At 37.1% G+C, this 16,623-nt stretch overlaps 3 protein-coding genes across 8 annotated transcripts in view; 2 read left to right on the top strand and 1 right to left on the bottom strand.

Annotated features, from left to right (window-relative positions):
* LOC110532571 (actin-like protein 6A) overlaps window positions 1–16,623 on the top strand; it is a 39,982-nt gene that overhangs the window by 17,780 nt on the left and 5,579 nt on the right. The window lies entirely within an intron of this gene.
* On the bottom strand, window positions 246–7,414 carry LOC110510920. 2 transcript variants are annotated; one of them, XM_036936075.1, is made up of 6 exons: window positions 7,268–7,405; window positions 6,920–7,038; window positions 6,655–6,691; window positions 1,060–6,523; window positions 812–899; window positions 246–470 (listed from the first exon to the last, which is right to left on the bottom strand). In XM_036936075.1, exons 4-6 carry the CDS (start codon window positions 4,723–4,725, stop codon window positions 292–294), a joined length of 3,933 nt encoding a protein of 1,310 aa, XP_036791970.1. In that variant the 5' UTR covers window positions 4,726–6,523; window positions 6,655–6,691; window positions 6,920–7,038; window positions 7,268–7,405; the 3' UTR covers window positions 246–291. The 2 variants fall into 2 exon arrangements, with proteins under 2 accessions (XP_036791970.1, XP_021447747.2); XM_021592072.2 differs by lacking the exons at window positions 246–470; window positions 812–899 and having other exon boundaries at window positions 5,331–6,523; window positions 7,268–7,414.
* Window positions 10,138–16,623, top strand: part of LOC110514908 (protein ANKUB1-like) — a 28,894-nt gene continuing 22,408 nt past the window's right edge. For 4 of the 5 annotated variants that reach the window (XR_005034969.1, XR_005034957.1, XM_036937460.1 and 1 more), the window contains exons 1-2: window positions 10,138–10,256; window positions 11,130–11,273. The gene's annotated coding sequence lies outside the window, so the exon portion shown is untranslated. Of the gene's footprint in view, window positions 10,257–11,129; window positions 11,327–16,623 lie in introns of all 5 variants that reach the window. The other variant, XM_036937402.1, reaches the window with a different exon arrangement.

The raw sequence follows: 16,623 nt of genomic DNA, 5'->3' as shown, positions 1-16,623 counted from the left end.
CACTCTACCCACACATTCACTGTGACACTGACCGACTTTCACACTAGCTGCTGCTACTGTGTTTATTATCTATCCTGATTGCCTAGTCACTTTTACCCTTACCTACATGTACATACTGTAATACCTCAACTACCTCGCACCCATGCACATTGACTCGGTACTGGTACTCCTTGTATATAGCCTTGTTATTGTGTTACTATTTAGAAAATATTGTCTTACTTTTTAACTCTGCATTGTTGGGATTGATTCTCATCTGAACAAATGAATGCTCTCGTTGTTATAATGAGGAATTTATTTAAATAATTTGGTTTTCCTTGAAGATTTGAATGGGCTGAGAAAGCCTTTCGTGATGGATCTAGACAATCTGGTGAAAAGGGAGGGTTTGCGACTCTTCTCTTCAAGTGGGAAGGACGATGCGATATCATAAATTCCCTCAGGAGAAAAGGAGCCATGAGATGTTGTCATCGTCTCTGCAACGAAAGACCATCCAGCATGCCATCAATTTACATTTTTACTCATTTATCAGACACTCTTATCCAGAGAGACTTACAAGGAGCAATTAGGATTAAGTGCCTTGCTCAAGAGCACATTGACAGATTTTGCCTCGTGAACTCAGGGATTCTGAACCAGCAACCTATCGGTTACTGGCCCAACCTCTTAACCCACTAGGCTACCACCCAGCCCACAGTACAGTATGTCATAGGTAACAACTCAGAGGAGTACAACGTCTTTCCAAATGAATTAGTGGAATGGTAAAGGGATAATGTCTCAGTCTTGACTGAGCAGCAGCCTAAACAGCAGCAGGGCTTACCTGTAAAGTACACAGTAGGGGAAATGTTCTGAGGCTGGTACTCCAGAGACTCTTGAGGACAGAGGTTCTTACTAACGTTCTTGGAACCCTGGTTGGTGGGAAAAGGCACATTAAAACAAACTGAAATGTTTTCGATATCTTAAAGTACAGCATATCAACTGCAAAGAAGCAGTGCAATGCCATGACACAAAGAATCATATAAAAGGTCAACAGCAGTGTTATTCATGAAAGATGTATGTGTACTATACCTTTGTATTGAAGGTGAGGACCTGCTCTCCAGTACTGCTGATGGTATCCCTTTCCAAATCAAACACGCCTTCTACAATGTCACTGGTGGCCACGCTGGTAGCGGACTCAAAATAACATTTAGCAGTGGCTTTGGTGATCATTTGAAGAATGACCATGCAAGTAGAAGTCTTTGGATCGTTCTGGACTGAAACATCAAAGTTTATGTTTTCATACTCATCTGACCACTGTCTCAGGAAGCACTTCACTGTCTCTTCAGCAAATATCTGGAGAAGCTGAGAGGAGAGCTCCTTGGATATGGCACATTGTTCCTTTCCCCATTTCAGCCTTGAAAGAATGGAGTCTGAAGCACTTCTGGCTGCTGCCAATGTTAAGACCTGTGGAGTGCTGTGGCTGTCCTGAAGGGCTATCACTTTATCCACCAATTCATGGCTGAAAATGTGGATGGTCCAAGTGGAAATGATTTTTCTCAATTTCCTAACAGCAGATCGGAGGTCGTCAAGATGTGAAGCACCCTGTCCATCTTCCTGTGTGTTCTCAACACTTTCCACCATAATGTCCACTACCACCCCAGCAGCTTGCCTGACTTTGTCCACAAAGGTTACAGGAAGTAAGTCCTCTGTGTGAAAGAAGTCCTCAATGATTGTGTTTCTAACAATGGGAAAGTCAATCTGAGCAGGAAACTCAGTGGGGATGGGAGTCCCGGGTAAAGCAAAGTGCCATTTCGACTGCCTTAATTTTGAAGTAGGTGTTAGAGAGATGGAGGAGCGTGAAGAATAGGTATTTCTTGTATTTTGGCTGTCAGCACTCCTACAACGAATCGTGTCAATATCCTCCAGCATGGATCCTGAGAGCTCAGTGGTTTTAGGTAGTAATTTGTGCGGAATGTCCACACAGGCATCGTTTCCACCAGGTGTAACACTGCTCTGGTTGACCTCAAGATGGCCGAGACTTGCTCTTTGTGATGCAGGACTGCTTTGATATGTAAAGATTTGGATTGAACCAAGTGTTGTGTCTGATCTTTGAAGATCTTTTCTGAGAAACTCCGTAATCTTACTTTGCAGACTGTAGTAGATGTTACGAGCAACAGACCAGATTCTTTTCTCAGAAACCTGTCCAGTGGTGAGCAGGGAGGTTCCAGATACCATGTCAGATGATTGGGTGGTCTGGGTGAGCTCCTGCTGGTCTTTCACCATGGTTTGTATAATATCAGTAGATGTGGTGGATGTAGATACAGACTGGAGGTACTTATCTGTTGTACCTTCCTCCACAATGTTAAATGATCTAGAGAGGACCTCACTCACTCCTTTCTCAGCTTTGGTTTGGAACTCATGACTAGAGAGTTTTTGGAGGCTCTTTGTTGAAAGACTGTGGGAAGATGCAATGCCTTTGGAGGCAGCCGTGCTGCAATCTAGACTTACTGGAGAGGTTCGCTCAGGAGAACCTTGGAGACGTTCAAACATGTCTTCACATGGTGTTGGGGACCTTGACAAGGAGATGTCCTTCAGCTGAGACAGAACACCACCTACCAACATGTTGACCTCAAGGGACATATCAGATATTTTCTTTCCTACTGTGGAGAAGCAAGGTGCATTTGATGTCTGATCCTCGCATGAGGTCAAGATTGTTGAAATTACCTCTTTGGTACTATTGGTCAGTAGAGCCTCGTCTGTTTCAGTCCAGAGAAGTTTCGAACTCTCGCTGACACCCCTGTGTAGAGCCACTTCAAGGTTCAAACTGTGCAAGTGAGGCACACTCTTACTAGCTTGCCTCAAGTCCTGGCTTGCCAAACCAAGGTACTCCTTAGTCCCAAGATTTTCAGAGTCCTCTGTGGGTATATGACTAGACATTCTTCTCTGCATGTCTGACCTCCGCTGGTGAATGATGAAGTCCTTTAATGTCTTCTGAATATTGTTATATAAACTAGTGGTAGCAGACCAGATCCTACTCTGTAGCTTTTGTGCATTTTCCTGGACGTCAGGTTCTCTCTCCTCTACTTCTGCAGGTTGCGCCAAGCTCTGCAGGTCTTCCACAAATGTGTCAATGATGCCAAAGGCAGCAGAATCCGCACAAATATCCTTTGACCATGTGTACTGGTTTTGAATGGAACAAGACCTGGAATAAGCAGGCTGTGCACTAGTTAAGCTACTGGTGGACTTTTTAACTAGGAACTCACTCACTGCTTGAGTGGCATTTCTCTTAAATTCCTCACTTGAGAGTTTTCTAATACAATCTAACAGACTGGTCAAAGAAGCTGTGGCCTTACTTCTGCTATCCTCAATTTGACAGGGGAACTCACATACTATTGGTGATGAGGACCTGGAATGGGAGATATCCCCAAGCTGAGCCAGAACACCCTCTACAAATGTCTCTCTCTCAATAGAGAAGCCTGATCCTTTTTCTCCAACAGTGTTGTACAAGACCAGAAGCTCTGAGATGACTTCTTTGGTGCAAGTTGTCAGAAGGAGCTTGCTTTCTTCTGACTCAGTTTTTGCCCAAAGAAGTTTTGAGCTCTCACTTAGGCCTCTTTGTAAAGTAACTGCACCAGTGGACTCTGGCAACTGAGGCTCACTCTTACTGGGCCTATATTTCATGTCTAAGCAAGGAAGTGGAACTGTCTCCTTAAACTCAGCATTTGTGATGTTGTCATCAGATGTGACAATGCTCTTTAGGGCAAATCTCTGAAGCTTGCCGAAATAATCTTTCAAGTTGTTTTGGATGCTGTGGTAAATGTGAACAGCAGCAGACCAGGCACTCTTCTGTTGGGGACTCTCTTCAGATTCAGCCAAGGACTTCATATCTGACACGAAAGTCTTAACAACTACTGACGCTGCTGAGCCCACTGGGTGAATTGACTCTGTCTTTACAATGCCAGACAATGTTTGACCTGATACAGCACCTGTTAACTCAGACTGAATGACTGAACTAGGAAAGCTCAAACTACTGACTTTTTTGTCAAGAACTCCACTCACTGCTTGTATTGCTGATGTTTGAAACTCCCGGCTGGAGAGTTTTTGGATGCTCTTAGATGTGAGCGTGCAGGAGGAACCAGATTCACCAATATTGTAGCTGGTCTCGTATTTCCTTATCAGGGCATCAAGATCGTCAATGAAGCCAACATGCGATGCCAAAAACGTGATCTTGTCCTTCAGATCTTCCAGCAAATTCTGTTTGTTCTCGTCAACAAAAGCCACCATTGTGTCAGAGATCATGGTCATGACTTGCCCTGTTAGACTTTTGCTCTCTTGGTCAACTTTTTCAAGTTTAGCAGCCAGCTCTCTCACCATGCTCTCAGTCACCTTGGTCTGTGAGTCTCCCCTTACCGGTGTCACTACAGAGGTTTGGCTAGCGGAGGCACTCTTAACGACCACTGATAAGGCCGACTTGACATCTTTAGCCAACTCTGACATTACAGCAGGGGTTAGCATCATAGAGCCTGCACTTCCAGATGGAGAATTGGACATGCATGCAAGTTTGGATAGAGAACCTTGCAGGCTGTCCTGCACACAGGTGACAAGGGTGTCCTCTGAGACACCTAAGAGGACTTGTAGCGTCTCAGAGTTGGTCGTTTTCTTCTGCACATCAGACAGAGAGGTTAGAGTCCTTGGGAAAAACAACGCAGAAATCATCAAAGTCAAACAAATAATATGTAAGGCTGTGATGCACATTCAGTGTGTCAAATACATCTGCACCATTGAAAACAATGAGGAAAACGCTGCTGTTTCTCTGAGAAAAAACCTTAGTGTGATGTCAGCCTAACTGCTTAATTTCTAAAGCCCAATAAAATGTATTTTGTATAAGTCATTTGTATTGAAACTGGCCTGTAGATATCTATCTATCCTGGCAATATCTATCCTCTACAAAAATCCAAATTGCTATAAACTTCAAATACTGTAACTTCTAATAACTTCAAGGACAATCATAAATACAAGGCAGTTTGAAGAATGTTAAAGGGAAATTTCTAAATGTTTCAACTTCATATTCATCATCTCCAGCACCACCCCAACATCAGCATATGTGAAAAATGGGCATTTCTATGTTTTGTAGTAAAAAAGAAAGAGGAAGATAAGTGTTTTCTATGACATCATCAACCAATTAGCAGGCAATGCCTACTCATAATTGGTTAAAATCACACGATGCACACTGATGATGTCATTAGAATCTAGAGCTGAGCATTTAACCAACATTTTTGTTATTTTTCGGTTTTTAAACAATTAATTGACCGACGTCGGCTCAATTATTTGAATTCCATATAGTTAATTTTTTTCTTCTTCTGTGAGCTCGATGCTCAGTTTCTGTAGAGATAAATCAGATCAAGCACGAACTATGCAATGTAGTAGGGAGTTGTAGTTTCCAACAGGCCAATATTCTACATAGTTTAGCACAGAAAATACGGCAATTAATTCCCATAATCCATTGCACGCCCACTTGCTTGTCCACTCTGTGTGGAGCAGATACGGAAACCTCATTGACTGAGACGGAGAGACGAGAGAATGCATGAGAGAGATAAAAAGCAGTTGCGTTGCGAGGATCCTCTACCTGGAAATACATGATCTAAGTGATTGACAGTTGGTGTTCAGCGGTCATAAAAGTAGGTCTTATTTACTTAGAAGAACTACTAAAATAGTGATTTTGTCAGACAGAATAAGCAGCAGCTCTATAGAGATGAGTTGATGACTTGGAATGAAATAATAAAGTCATCAAATAAATATTTTATATGAGAAAGTAAATGATGGTTGATAAGTCATAAACAGTAATGGACAGTCACTACCATCATGGGACTTTTATTCATTGTTTTATTATGTGTTGTTACAGCATTCAACACACATAATCCATAGTGCATTCAATGTCTAAAAAAAGTATTGAAATCCAAAACCGTGATTATTTTTTAAATATTTGAATGGAAACCAAACCAACCTCAAAAAGCACTAATTTCTCAGCACTATTGGAAACAGTTACGTCCCTCTATATTTTTTTTACTACAAAGCATGGAAATGTGTAATTTTCACATATGGTGATGCTGGAGATGAATATGAAGTTGTTAAATTTCCCTTTAAGAACATACCTCATGGCCCCCTTGGGCAGGTAGCTTCCACTGCCCAGACTGCCCTTAGTCAGGTAAATCTCCTTGAATTTAAGTTGTGATTCCTGTTCTTCTTCCTCTTCCTGCTCCATACAGTTGGAGGAAGGGTAGGGAGTCGGGATGCGAAAGCTATTGTAAGACTTTCGACTGCCTGGCCTCTTAGGTACACCAGCCTCAGTAAATCTCACGCGGGACTTGGTGTTAACCTTATCGTCTAACAGACTGGTGAGTGACGCTGTGAGAGATCTCTGTGACAATGGAGAAGAGGCAGCATCTTGGATGCCCAGTAGTTCGTAAAGACCTGGGATGATGATCTGCATCAGCTTGTCCGATAAAAACTGGACAATTCTCAGACACAAGCCGGCAAGCTTTTGTTTTGTCAGCTGTATTCCAGAAACAGAAGAAGTGTTTTAAAATGTTGCATAGTGCGTCTTTCAAAAGCTTATGAACAAGGTTAAACATTAGGCAGAGTTTTCATGGTAATCTGATTAAATTGTCAGTAACATGATCTTACCGGGTCAAACATGCCCTCACGAATCCCCTTCCATTGCCTGAAAACAATATTGTTATAAATGTTGTCATATCAGGATGCGTGACAGAATTGTTTTTATTTAATTATTTGCCTGATCGTGAAGTTATACTTGCTTTGTGTCAGTTGTTTTGGCAAAATTGCAATGTGACAATTTTTCTAGCACTTTACATTTTTTTCCGATTGATCAGTTTCTAATTTGATCCTATTTCCTTGAAGGTGTGATAGTACCAAAGAAAACAGAACATACTTCTCAGTTAGGTTTTGAAGGAAGTCCATAAGTGTCAGATGTTCCACATTGTTGAGCTTCCCCTCTTCTGTGGTTTCCATCACTGAGGTTGCTCTGCTCCTGGTAGAATTGCTCTGCTCCTGGTAGAAATGTAATTATATTGCAAATAATCAAACTTAATAAACAACAAATATCATACTGAAATAATTATGAACTGTTAAAGAGTGGAGGAGCGTTGGCAACGTTGGGCCAATTAAACAACTGACACACAACAGAGATGGTTGTGGTACGTCAACATTGCCAATGATAGCATCACTATAACATTTTATTGGATTAATGTTGTAAAATGAAATGACAAGGTCAACTTACCATCTCATTGACAGCTTCAGAGGTCAGGTGGTCATCCATCACACAGACAGGCAGGTCTAGAGACTGGGACAAGGCTCTATGGTCATAACCAGGAGAGAATGGAAACATCAGAGCAGTCCCAATGGCAGAACCTAACCACTGTCTTCATGTCAAACACTCACTCACTCATTTGCTTTGTCAAACCTACCCCTTAGAATGACTTCGATATTAAAAACCCAGGCTTTCCTAAAATGTTTACCTCAGCCAGTCTAGAACCCAGGTGTGTCTACAAAACACATGCACTCCTCCATAAGGTTCATGGCTTGCCTATTGTTTTATCCCAGTACAAGAGGGGCAACTGGATTCAGGATTAAACACAAGCAGTCTTTAAGGTATATCTTATTACAGTTTAGGCCTACCTTATAATTTTCTTCCATCTGGCAATATCATTTTAAGGAATGAAATCTGTTTTGTTGCTAGTATTATTAGTAACTGTAGGAAAATACAGCTGTAGAGTACAAGAATCAGCTACTTTCTGAAGGGAAGCCAAGCTCATAAGCAATTTAGAACCTACAGACAATTATGACAAAGTTGGAACGCATGATTGCGTCACAAACGCCTTGTGGTCACATGTTATTTTAGGGCGTGGCTCCGCATTCGTGACCGGTTCTCTTATTTCTATTTCCCGGTATCCGTTAGTGCTGGAATTTGCGATTAATACCTTTCTCATGCCGAAACCGCATTAAATACATACCGGTAGTTAAATGACAAAAAATATGATATTCGCAATGTCATTAAGCAACGATAACAACAAAAAAAACATAAATAGCTACAACAATTTCTAAACATGATTTTGTCATCAGTTCAGTACCATTTGTTTGATTTTTGTGGACCCACGACTAGACTTTATCTATGTTAGTTAGTTGCTAGCGATGCTAGTCAGCATAGGCTGCTACATGATAAACAGTTCGCGTTAGCGAATTAGCTACCTAGCTAGCCAGCCTAACAAGCTGTCAAATCCAATGGAAACCGATGCAACCCTGCTGCCAAATAAGGGCTAGCTCGATGACCCGTGGTAACAGTGAGGTCCCCATGAGTTTCAAGGCTTTAATAAGTGCTATCGTGCAGAAAAAGCGAATAAAATACTGGTTGATGAGCTAGCTAAATTAGCTAGCAAGACGGATATGACCGTTAACAGCGTGCATGCACAAATGCATGACGACACATTGTATCTCAGTGAAGCAGGCATGCAGAACGAGATCGCCCCACCAAGCCAGATAGTAGAGGGGTACAACAACGCCGGGACACAGAGGCATAGCTCATACAATTATATTTTGTTCCAGTCAATGACAATACATGTTGAATAATAAATACCTTCGTCAAATATATGGCATCGCATGCTAGTGAAAAGATAGCTTGCATGAATTTTTAAATAAATCCGGTGACCACTAGATGGCCTCGTATATCCACATTTAGATCAACTGTACTTGATTTTTCATCAGTACTGTGAATCACAAGCCCACTGAATCTAGTTTAATAATCGTTATACTCAGCCGGTAGAGGCCTAGGTACTTCAAATCAGTGCTTAATTTGAGCAGGATCATGCCAGAACAGGATCCGGCACCTTTCCGTTCTGGACTGTTTTGTTCCGGAACCTATTTTACCGAATCCGGTACCTCTCGTGCCATGAAAAATCATTTTCACTTTTTGCTATTTAACAATTATAATAAAAGCGATCAATGTTCGTTCGAGTTGCCTCTGTAACAGGGTTATATTGGTGATTCCCCTTGCCACTTTATTGTTAAGCCAATGGGTTTTTGGTTTGAGTTTGTCTTGCCTTCACCTACTCAACGTGGCATCTTATTGGCTGGTTTGAATAGCTGCTTACGAGGGGGGATGTTCCAGTTAAAATCGTCTCAGTGAACAAGCGCCAAACCAGCGGTAAATTATTGGTTGCAAAGCACTGTACATCAAAAGTGATTTTTATACTCTCAAGTGATGATTTAAATGTACAATTTATATAAAATAGTTTGTAAATGTTATTCGAACATCACACATAAGATGCAGTGGTTTTTGGAGAATATTTGTTGTACATTTTGTTGTAGAGAATTCCCGCCAGTACTAGCTAGCAACTTACTGTGTCTGGTGGGGGGGGGGGGGGGGGGGGTCATATATTTTGTACAGTGCGTGAGTGCAGAGTTGGATGGTGAGACGTGCATTGCATGACGTGCAATTTTGTGCCGTTCCTATCAGGTACATTGTTAAATATATTATATTGTATATTGTAATTGTATTATTTTGGTAACTACCCCCAGTGAACAACCAAACCAGCGTGCGTGAGTGCAGAGTTGGATGGTGAGACGTGCATTGCATGACGTGCAATTTTGTGCCGTTCCTATCAGAATAAATCTACATGACTGGTGCTACATGTTGGAGTTCCGTGTCGATGACTGATTGTACACAACGCAAGAAGAGTACTGTTACACCTCTTCGTCAATTATCCTGCCCCCTCATCTCTCCAGAGTTGCACTTCATCATTTGTTTCCTTATAGAATCATAGCTGCATGAAGGGTTCTGGAGGAATTTTCTAAAGTTACGGAATTACTGCTGTCTGTTCAGAAATAAATGAAATCATTCAGAATAGCCTAATACGTCATGATAAACCCTATAATTTAGCTACAAAGGACCAATGGCCCCTGTTTTAAAATAGCCTAGCTGCGGATTGTAGCCCAATAACAAAGAATAGCCTACAGTCGGGAACGCGAGGCAAATCTGTCAGTGAAAAAACAGCAGGCAGACAAAACAGGCCTTTTGCAATATTTCAAATACAATCGAGGGAAAACACAGGTTGAAAAGCAATGACTCTTGCTGAAAAGATAAGACTATGATGTAGACTACCAAAATATTTGATCAACTCCCAAACATTGTTTTACAAAACAGAGAGAGGGAGAGATAGGCTTTTGACACGAGCGCATCGACAATCTCCAGCGAGTGAGCTGCGCATCATTGGGTGAGTCAGTGAAACTGGAAAGCATTTTTAGGACTAATTTCCTCCTCATATTGTAGCCTACTATATGTTTCTCCACAAACCTAGGCCTATAGGCTATTGATGGATTCAAGACAAGGTCGTTTTTATTGATCTCAGATACTAAGTTTGTCAGTGTCAAAGTAGCCTGCCATTTCGATCATTTGTGCGGATTAAAAAAAGATAATGCCAAAGTCTCCAGTCATGTAAAAGGATGTAGAATTGCACGAAATGCGGTTTTAAAAAGGCCAACACTTTCCCGGACCCTAGGCTACTAAACATGTTCCCCATGTGTGCGTGCACCTTTTATAAGTGGCTCTACCCAAATGTGATGATATCAAATCAAATTTATTTATATAGCCCTTCGTACATCAGCTGATATCTCAAAGTGCTGTACAAAAACCCATTCTAAAACCCCAAACAGCAAGCAATGCAGGTGATGATATGTGTTGATATGTGCGACGTTGACACGGTCGACACGGCTGGCTTCCAGGTTAAGCGGGCATGGTGTCATGAAGCAGTGTGGCTTGGCTGGGTTGTGTTTCGGAGGACGCACGGCTCTTGGCTCTCGCCTCTCCCAAGTCCATATGGGAGTTGTAGCAATGGGACAAGACTGTAACTACCAAATTGAAAAAAAAAAGAAGTCACATGATGGGTTTGTGGTTGCGGAGACCAGCCCTTTGCCGTGGTATATTGGCCATATATTGACCACACCGCCTTATTTCTTAATTGTACACAATTGGACACTTTTACAATTATTGTGTGGGACACCCTCCATTACGGCTCCATCAGTTTTGAGCCCTCTCACTCTGATTGTATAGGACGCTCCTTGTGTTTCCAATCTTCTTCCTCTGGCAGGATTACTTCCACGTGCAACTGTCAGACGACAAGCAGGTGAGGCACTTCCTGGAGCTGAGCTATGCTGGTGCCATCCTTCGGGACAGCTGGGTCCTGACAGACGTTGGCATCACCCCTAGCAGTGCCATCTGCTGCCTGCTGAAGGTACCAGCCGAACACCTAGCTGTTTCTACCCGTGCTTGAAAATGCATATCAAAGTGAGCTGGCTATTGCTTGAAACAGCTTCATACTATCATTAACATAAAGTGTTTCAGATATAGTGTGGTGATATATAGTATGGTGATATATATAGTATGGTTAAATAGTATGATTATATATATTGTGGTAATATATAGTATGGTGATATAGTATGATTATATAGTATGATTATATAGTATGGTTATATAGTATGATTATATAGTATGGTTATATAGTATGATTATATAGTATGGTTATATAGTATGATTATATAGTATGGTTATATAGTATGATTATATAGTATGGTTATATAGTATGATTATATAGTATGGTTATATAGTATGATTATATAGTATGGTTATATAGTATGGTTATATTGTATGGTTATATAGTATGATTATATAGTATGGTTATATTGTATGATTATGTAGTATGGTTAAATTGTATGATTATATAGTATGGTTATGATAGTATATATATAGTATGATTATATATATTATGGTTATATATAGTAAGGTGATATATAGTGTGGTGATAAATAGTATGGTTATATAGTATGATTATATAGTATGATTATATAGTATGGTTATATAGTATGATTATATAGTATGGTTATATAGTATGATTATATAGTATGGTTATATTGTATGATTATATAGTATGATTATATAGTATGATTATATAGTGTGGTTATATAGTATGATTATATAGTATGGTTATATAGTATGATTATATAGTATGGTTATATTGTATGATTATGTAGTATGGTTATATAGTATGATTATATAGTGTGGTTATATAGTATGATTATATAGTATGATTATATAGTATGGTTATATAGTATGATTATATAGTATGGTTATATTGTATGATTATATAGTATGATTATATAGTATGATTATATAGTGTGGTTATATAGTATGATTATATAGTATGGTTATATAGTATGATTATATAGTGTGGTTATATAGTATGATTATATAGTATGGTTATATAGTATGATTATATAGTATGGTTATATTGTATGATTATGTAGTATGGTTAAATTGTATGATTATATAGTATGGTTATGATACTATATATATAGTATGATTATATATATTATGGTTATATATAGTAAGGTGATATATAGTGTGGTGATAAATAGTATGGTTATATAGTATGGTTAAATAGTATGATTATATATATTATGGTGATATAGAGTGTGGTAATATATAGTATGGTGATATAGTATGGTGATATAGTATGGTTATATAGTATGGTTATATAGTGTGATTATATAGTATGGTTATATATATAGCATGGTGATATATAGTATGGTGATATAGTATGGTGATATAGTATGGTGATATAGTATGGTTATATAGTATGGTTATATAGTATGGTTATATAGTATGGTTATATAGTATGGTTATATATATAGCATGGTGATATATAGTATGGTGATATAGTGTGATTATATAGTATGGTGATATGATTATATAGCATGGTGATATATAGTATGGTGATATATAGTATGGTGATATATAGTATGGTAATATATAGTATGGTGATATATAGAATGGTGATATATAGTATGGTAATATATAGTATGGTGATAAATAGAATGGTAATATATAGTATGGTGATATATAGTATGGTTAAATAGTATGATTATATAGTATGGTGATATAGTATGGTGATATAGTATGATTATATATATTATGGTTATATATAGCATGGTTATATATAGTATGGTGATATATAGTATGTTTATATATAGAATGGTAATATATAGTATGGTAATATATAGTATGGTGATATATAGTATGATTATATAGTATGGTGATATAGTATGGTGATATAGTGTGGTGATATATAGTATGGTGATATATAGTATGGTGATATATAGTATGGTAATATATAGTATGGTGATATATAGAATGGTGATATATAGTATGGTAATATATAGTATGGTGATAAATAGAATGGTAATATATAGTATGGTGATATATAGTATGGTTAAATAGTATGATTATATAGTATGGTGATATAGTATGGTGATATAGTATGATTATATATATTATGGTTATATATAGCATGGTTATATATAGTATGGTGATATATAGTATGTTTATATATAGAATGGTAATATATAGTATGGTAATATATAGTATGGTAATATATAGTATGATTATATAGTATGGTGATATAGTATGGTGATATAGTATGATTATATATATTATGGTTATATATAGCATGGTTATATATAGTATGGTAATATATAGTATGGTGATATATAGAATGGTAATATATAGTATGGTAATATATAGTATGGTGATATATAGTATGATTATATAGTGATTATATGATTATATAGTATAGTGTGATATATAGTATAGTGATATATAGTATGGTTATATATAGTATGGTGATATATAGTATGGTTATATATAGTGTGGTAATATATAGTATGGTGATATATAGTATGGTTAAATTGTATGATTATATAGTATGGTTATATAGTATGATTATATATATTATGGTTATATATAGCATGGTTATATATAGTATGGTAATATATAGAATGGTGATATATAGTGTGGTGATATATAGTGTGGTAATATATAGCATGGTGATATAGTATGATTATATAGTATGCTTATATAGTATGGTTATATAGTATGATTATATATATTATGGTTATATATAGTATGGTGATATATAGTATGGTGATTTATAGTGTGGTAATATATAGTATGGTGATATAGTATGGTGATATAGTATGGTTATATATATAGCATGGTGATATTTAGTATGGTGATATATAGTATGGTTAAATAGTTTGATTATATAGTATGGTGATATAGTATGGTGATATAGTATGGTGATATATAGTGTGGTAATATATAGTATAGTGATATATAGTATGGTGATATATAGTGTGGTAATATATAGTATAGTGATATATAGTATGGTGATATATAGTATGGTTATATATAGTATGGTTATATATAGTATGGTGTTATATAGTATGATTATATATATATTATGGTGATATATAGTATGGTGATATATAGTATGGTTATATATAGTATGGTAATATATAGTATGGTGATATATAGTATGGTTAAATAGTATGATTATATAGTATGGTTATATAGTATGATTATATATATTATGGTTATATATAGCATGGTTATATATAGTGTGGTGATATATAGTATGGTGATATATAGTATGGTGATATATAGTATGGTGATATAGTATGGTTATATAGTATGATTATATAGTATGGTGATATATAGCGTGGTGATATGTAGTATGGTTATATAGTATGATTATATAGTATGGTTATATAGTATGATTATATAGCATGGTGATATATAGTGTCGTGATATATAGTATGGTGATATATAGTATGGTGATATATAGTATGGTGATATAGTATGGTTATATAGTATGATTTTATATAGTATGGTGATATATAGTATGGTGATATATAGTATGATTATATAGTATGGTGATATATAGCATGGTGATATATAGTATGGTTATATAGTATGATTATATAGTATGGTTATATAGTATGATTATATAGTATGGTTATATATATAGTATGGTGATATATAGTGTGGTAATATATAGTATGGTTATATAGTATGATTATGTAGTATGGTGATATATAGTATGAATATATATATTATGGTGATATATAGTATGGTGATATATATATATAGTATGGTGATATAGAGTGTGGTGATATAGAGTGTGGTGATATAGAGTGTGGTAATATATAGTATGGTGATATAGTATGGTTATATAGTATGGTGATATATAGCATGGTGATATATAGTATGGTGATATAGTATGATTATATAGTATGGTGATATATAGCATGGTGATATATAGTATGGTGATATATATAGTATGATTATATATTATGGTGATATATAGTATGGTTATATAGTATGATTATATAGTATGGTTATATTGTATGATTATATAGTATGGTTATATATATATAGTATGGTGATATGTAGTGTGGTAATATATAGTATGGTTATATAGTATGATTATATATTATGGTGATATATAGTATGGTGATATATAGTATGGTGATATAGTATTGTGATATATAGTATGATTATATATATTATGGTGATATATAGTATGGTGATATAGTATTGTGATATATAGTATGGTGATATAGAGTGTGGTTATATAGAGTGTGGTAATATATAGTATGGTGATATAGTATGGTTATATAGTATGATTATATAGTATGGTTATATATAGTATGATTAGGTGATTTAGTTCATTCAAACAGGTGCCATTAATACAGGTAACGAGTGGAGGACAGAGGAGCCTCTTAAAGAAGAAGTTACAGGTCTGTGAGAGCCAGAAATGTTGCTTGTTTGTAGGTGACCAAATACTTATTTTCCACCATAATTTGCAAATAAATTCATTAAAAATCCTACAATGTGATTTTTCTGGATTTTTTTCTCTCATTTTGTCTGTCATAGTTGAAGTGTACCTATGATGAAAATTACAGGCCTCTCTCATCTTTTTAAGTGGGAGAACTTGCACAATTGGTGGCTGACTAAATACTTTTTTGCCCCACTGTATAGTGTGGTGGTATATAGTATGGCGATATATAGTATGTTGAGGTCACCCTGCTTGAGACTTAAAGTAATATTGCCCTTGCTCAACCAAGACCATGGTTATGGTAGAGTGATTGGTTAGTAAGGACACTGCTTTATACTGAGACCATGGTTATGGTAGAGTGATTGGTTAGTAAGAACACTGCTTCGTGAGTGTGAAGTGTTGTTGTACAGAGGTCCCTGGGTACATGTCCAGAGCCAGACAGGGACAGAACTCACTCTGTCCCACAAAGTTCTGTGGAAGATTTGCTAACAGAGGAGAGTGGTTATGTATCTAAGTACAAATTTAACCATCAGAATAATGTTTATTTGTGTTCCTTAATCCTTACTTACACATCCCATCATTGACATAGTCAAAGCCAGACCTTCTGTCTGTCTCTCCTTCTTGCTGGTTGACTAGAGTGGAAATCTATAGTATTGTATGGTTGACCTGGGATAGAGCTGAAATGTGGCCCGATGTAGTGTTGCCTTTGTACCAAACACCCTTACAGTCATAAACCTTTTCCCCATGTAATCGCCTCGACCTCAGTCTGGTGTTCGCTAACAGTATCTGAAGAGTCTGTATACCCAGTGGTTTATAGTACAGTAGAGCACAGCAGAGTACAGTAGAGCACAGCAGAGTACAGCAGAGTACAGTAGAGCACAGCAGAGTACAGTAGAGTACAGCAGACAGA

The sequence above is a fragment of the Oncorhynchus mykiss genome, chromosome 1, assembly GCF_013265735.2.
Source record: "Oncorhynchus mykiss isolate Arlee chromosome 1, USDA_OmykA_1.1, whole genome shotgun sequence".
In the NCBI taxonomy this organism is placed as follows: Eukaryota; Metazoa; Chordata; class Actinopteri; order Salmoniformes; family Salmonidae; genus Oncorhynchus; species Oncorhynchus mykiss.
Note: the sequence above shows the minus strand (reverse complement) of the source record. Positions and strands in the feature narration are given on the sequence as shown.

Bases quoted from the DNA above. Each gene is read 5' to 3' on its own strand.
- LOC110510920 (XM_036936075.1), bottom strand. From the start codon at position 4,725: ATGTGCATCACAGCCTTACATATTATTTGTTTGACTTTGATGATTTCT. The intron at 900-1,059 runs GTATAGTACACA...CCCACCAACCAG, and splicing joins TCCTCACCTTCAATACAAAG to GGTTCCAAGAACGTTAGTAA. The intron at 471-811 runs GTAAGCCCTGCT...CTTTCGTTGCAG, and splicing joins CCCTACTGTGTACTTTACAG to AGACGATGACAACATCTCAT.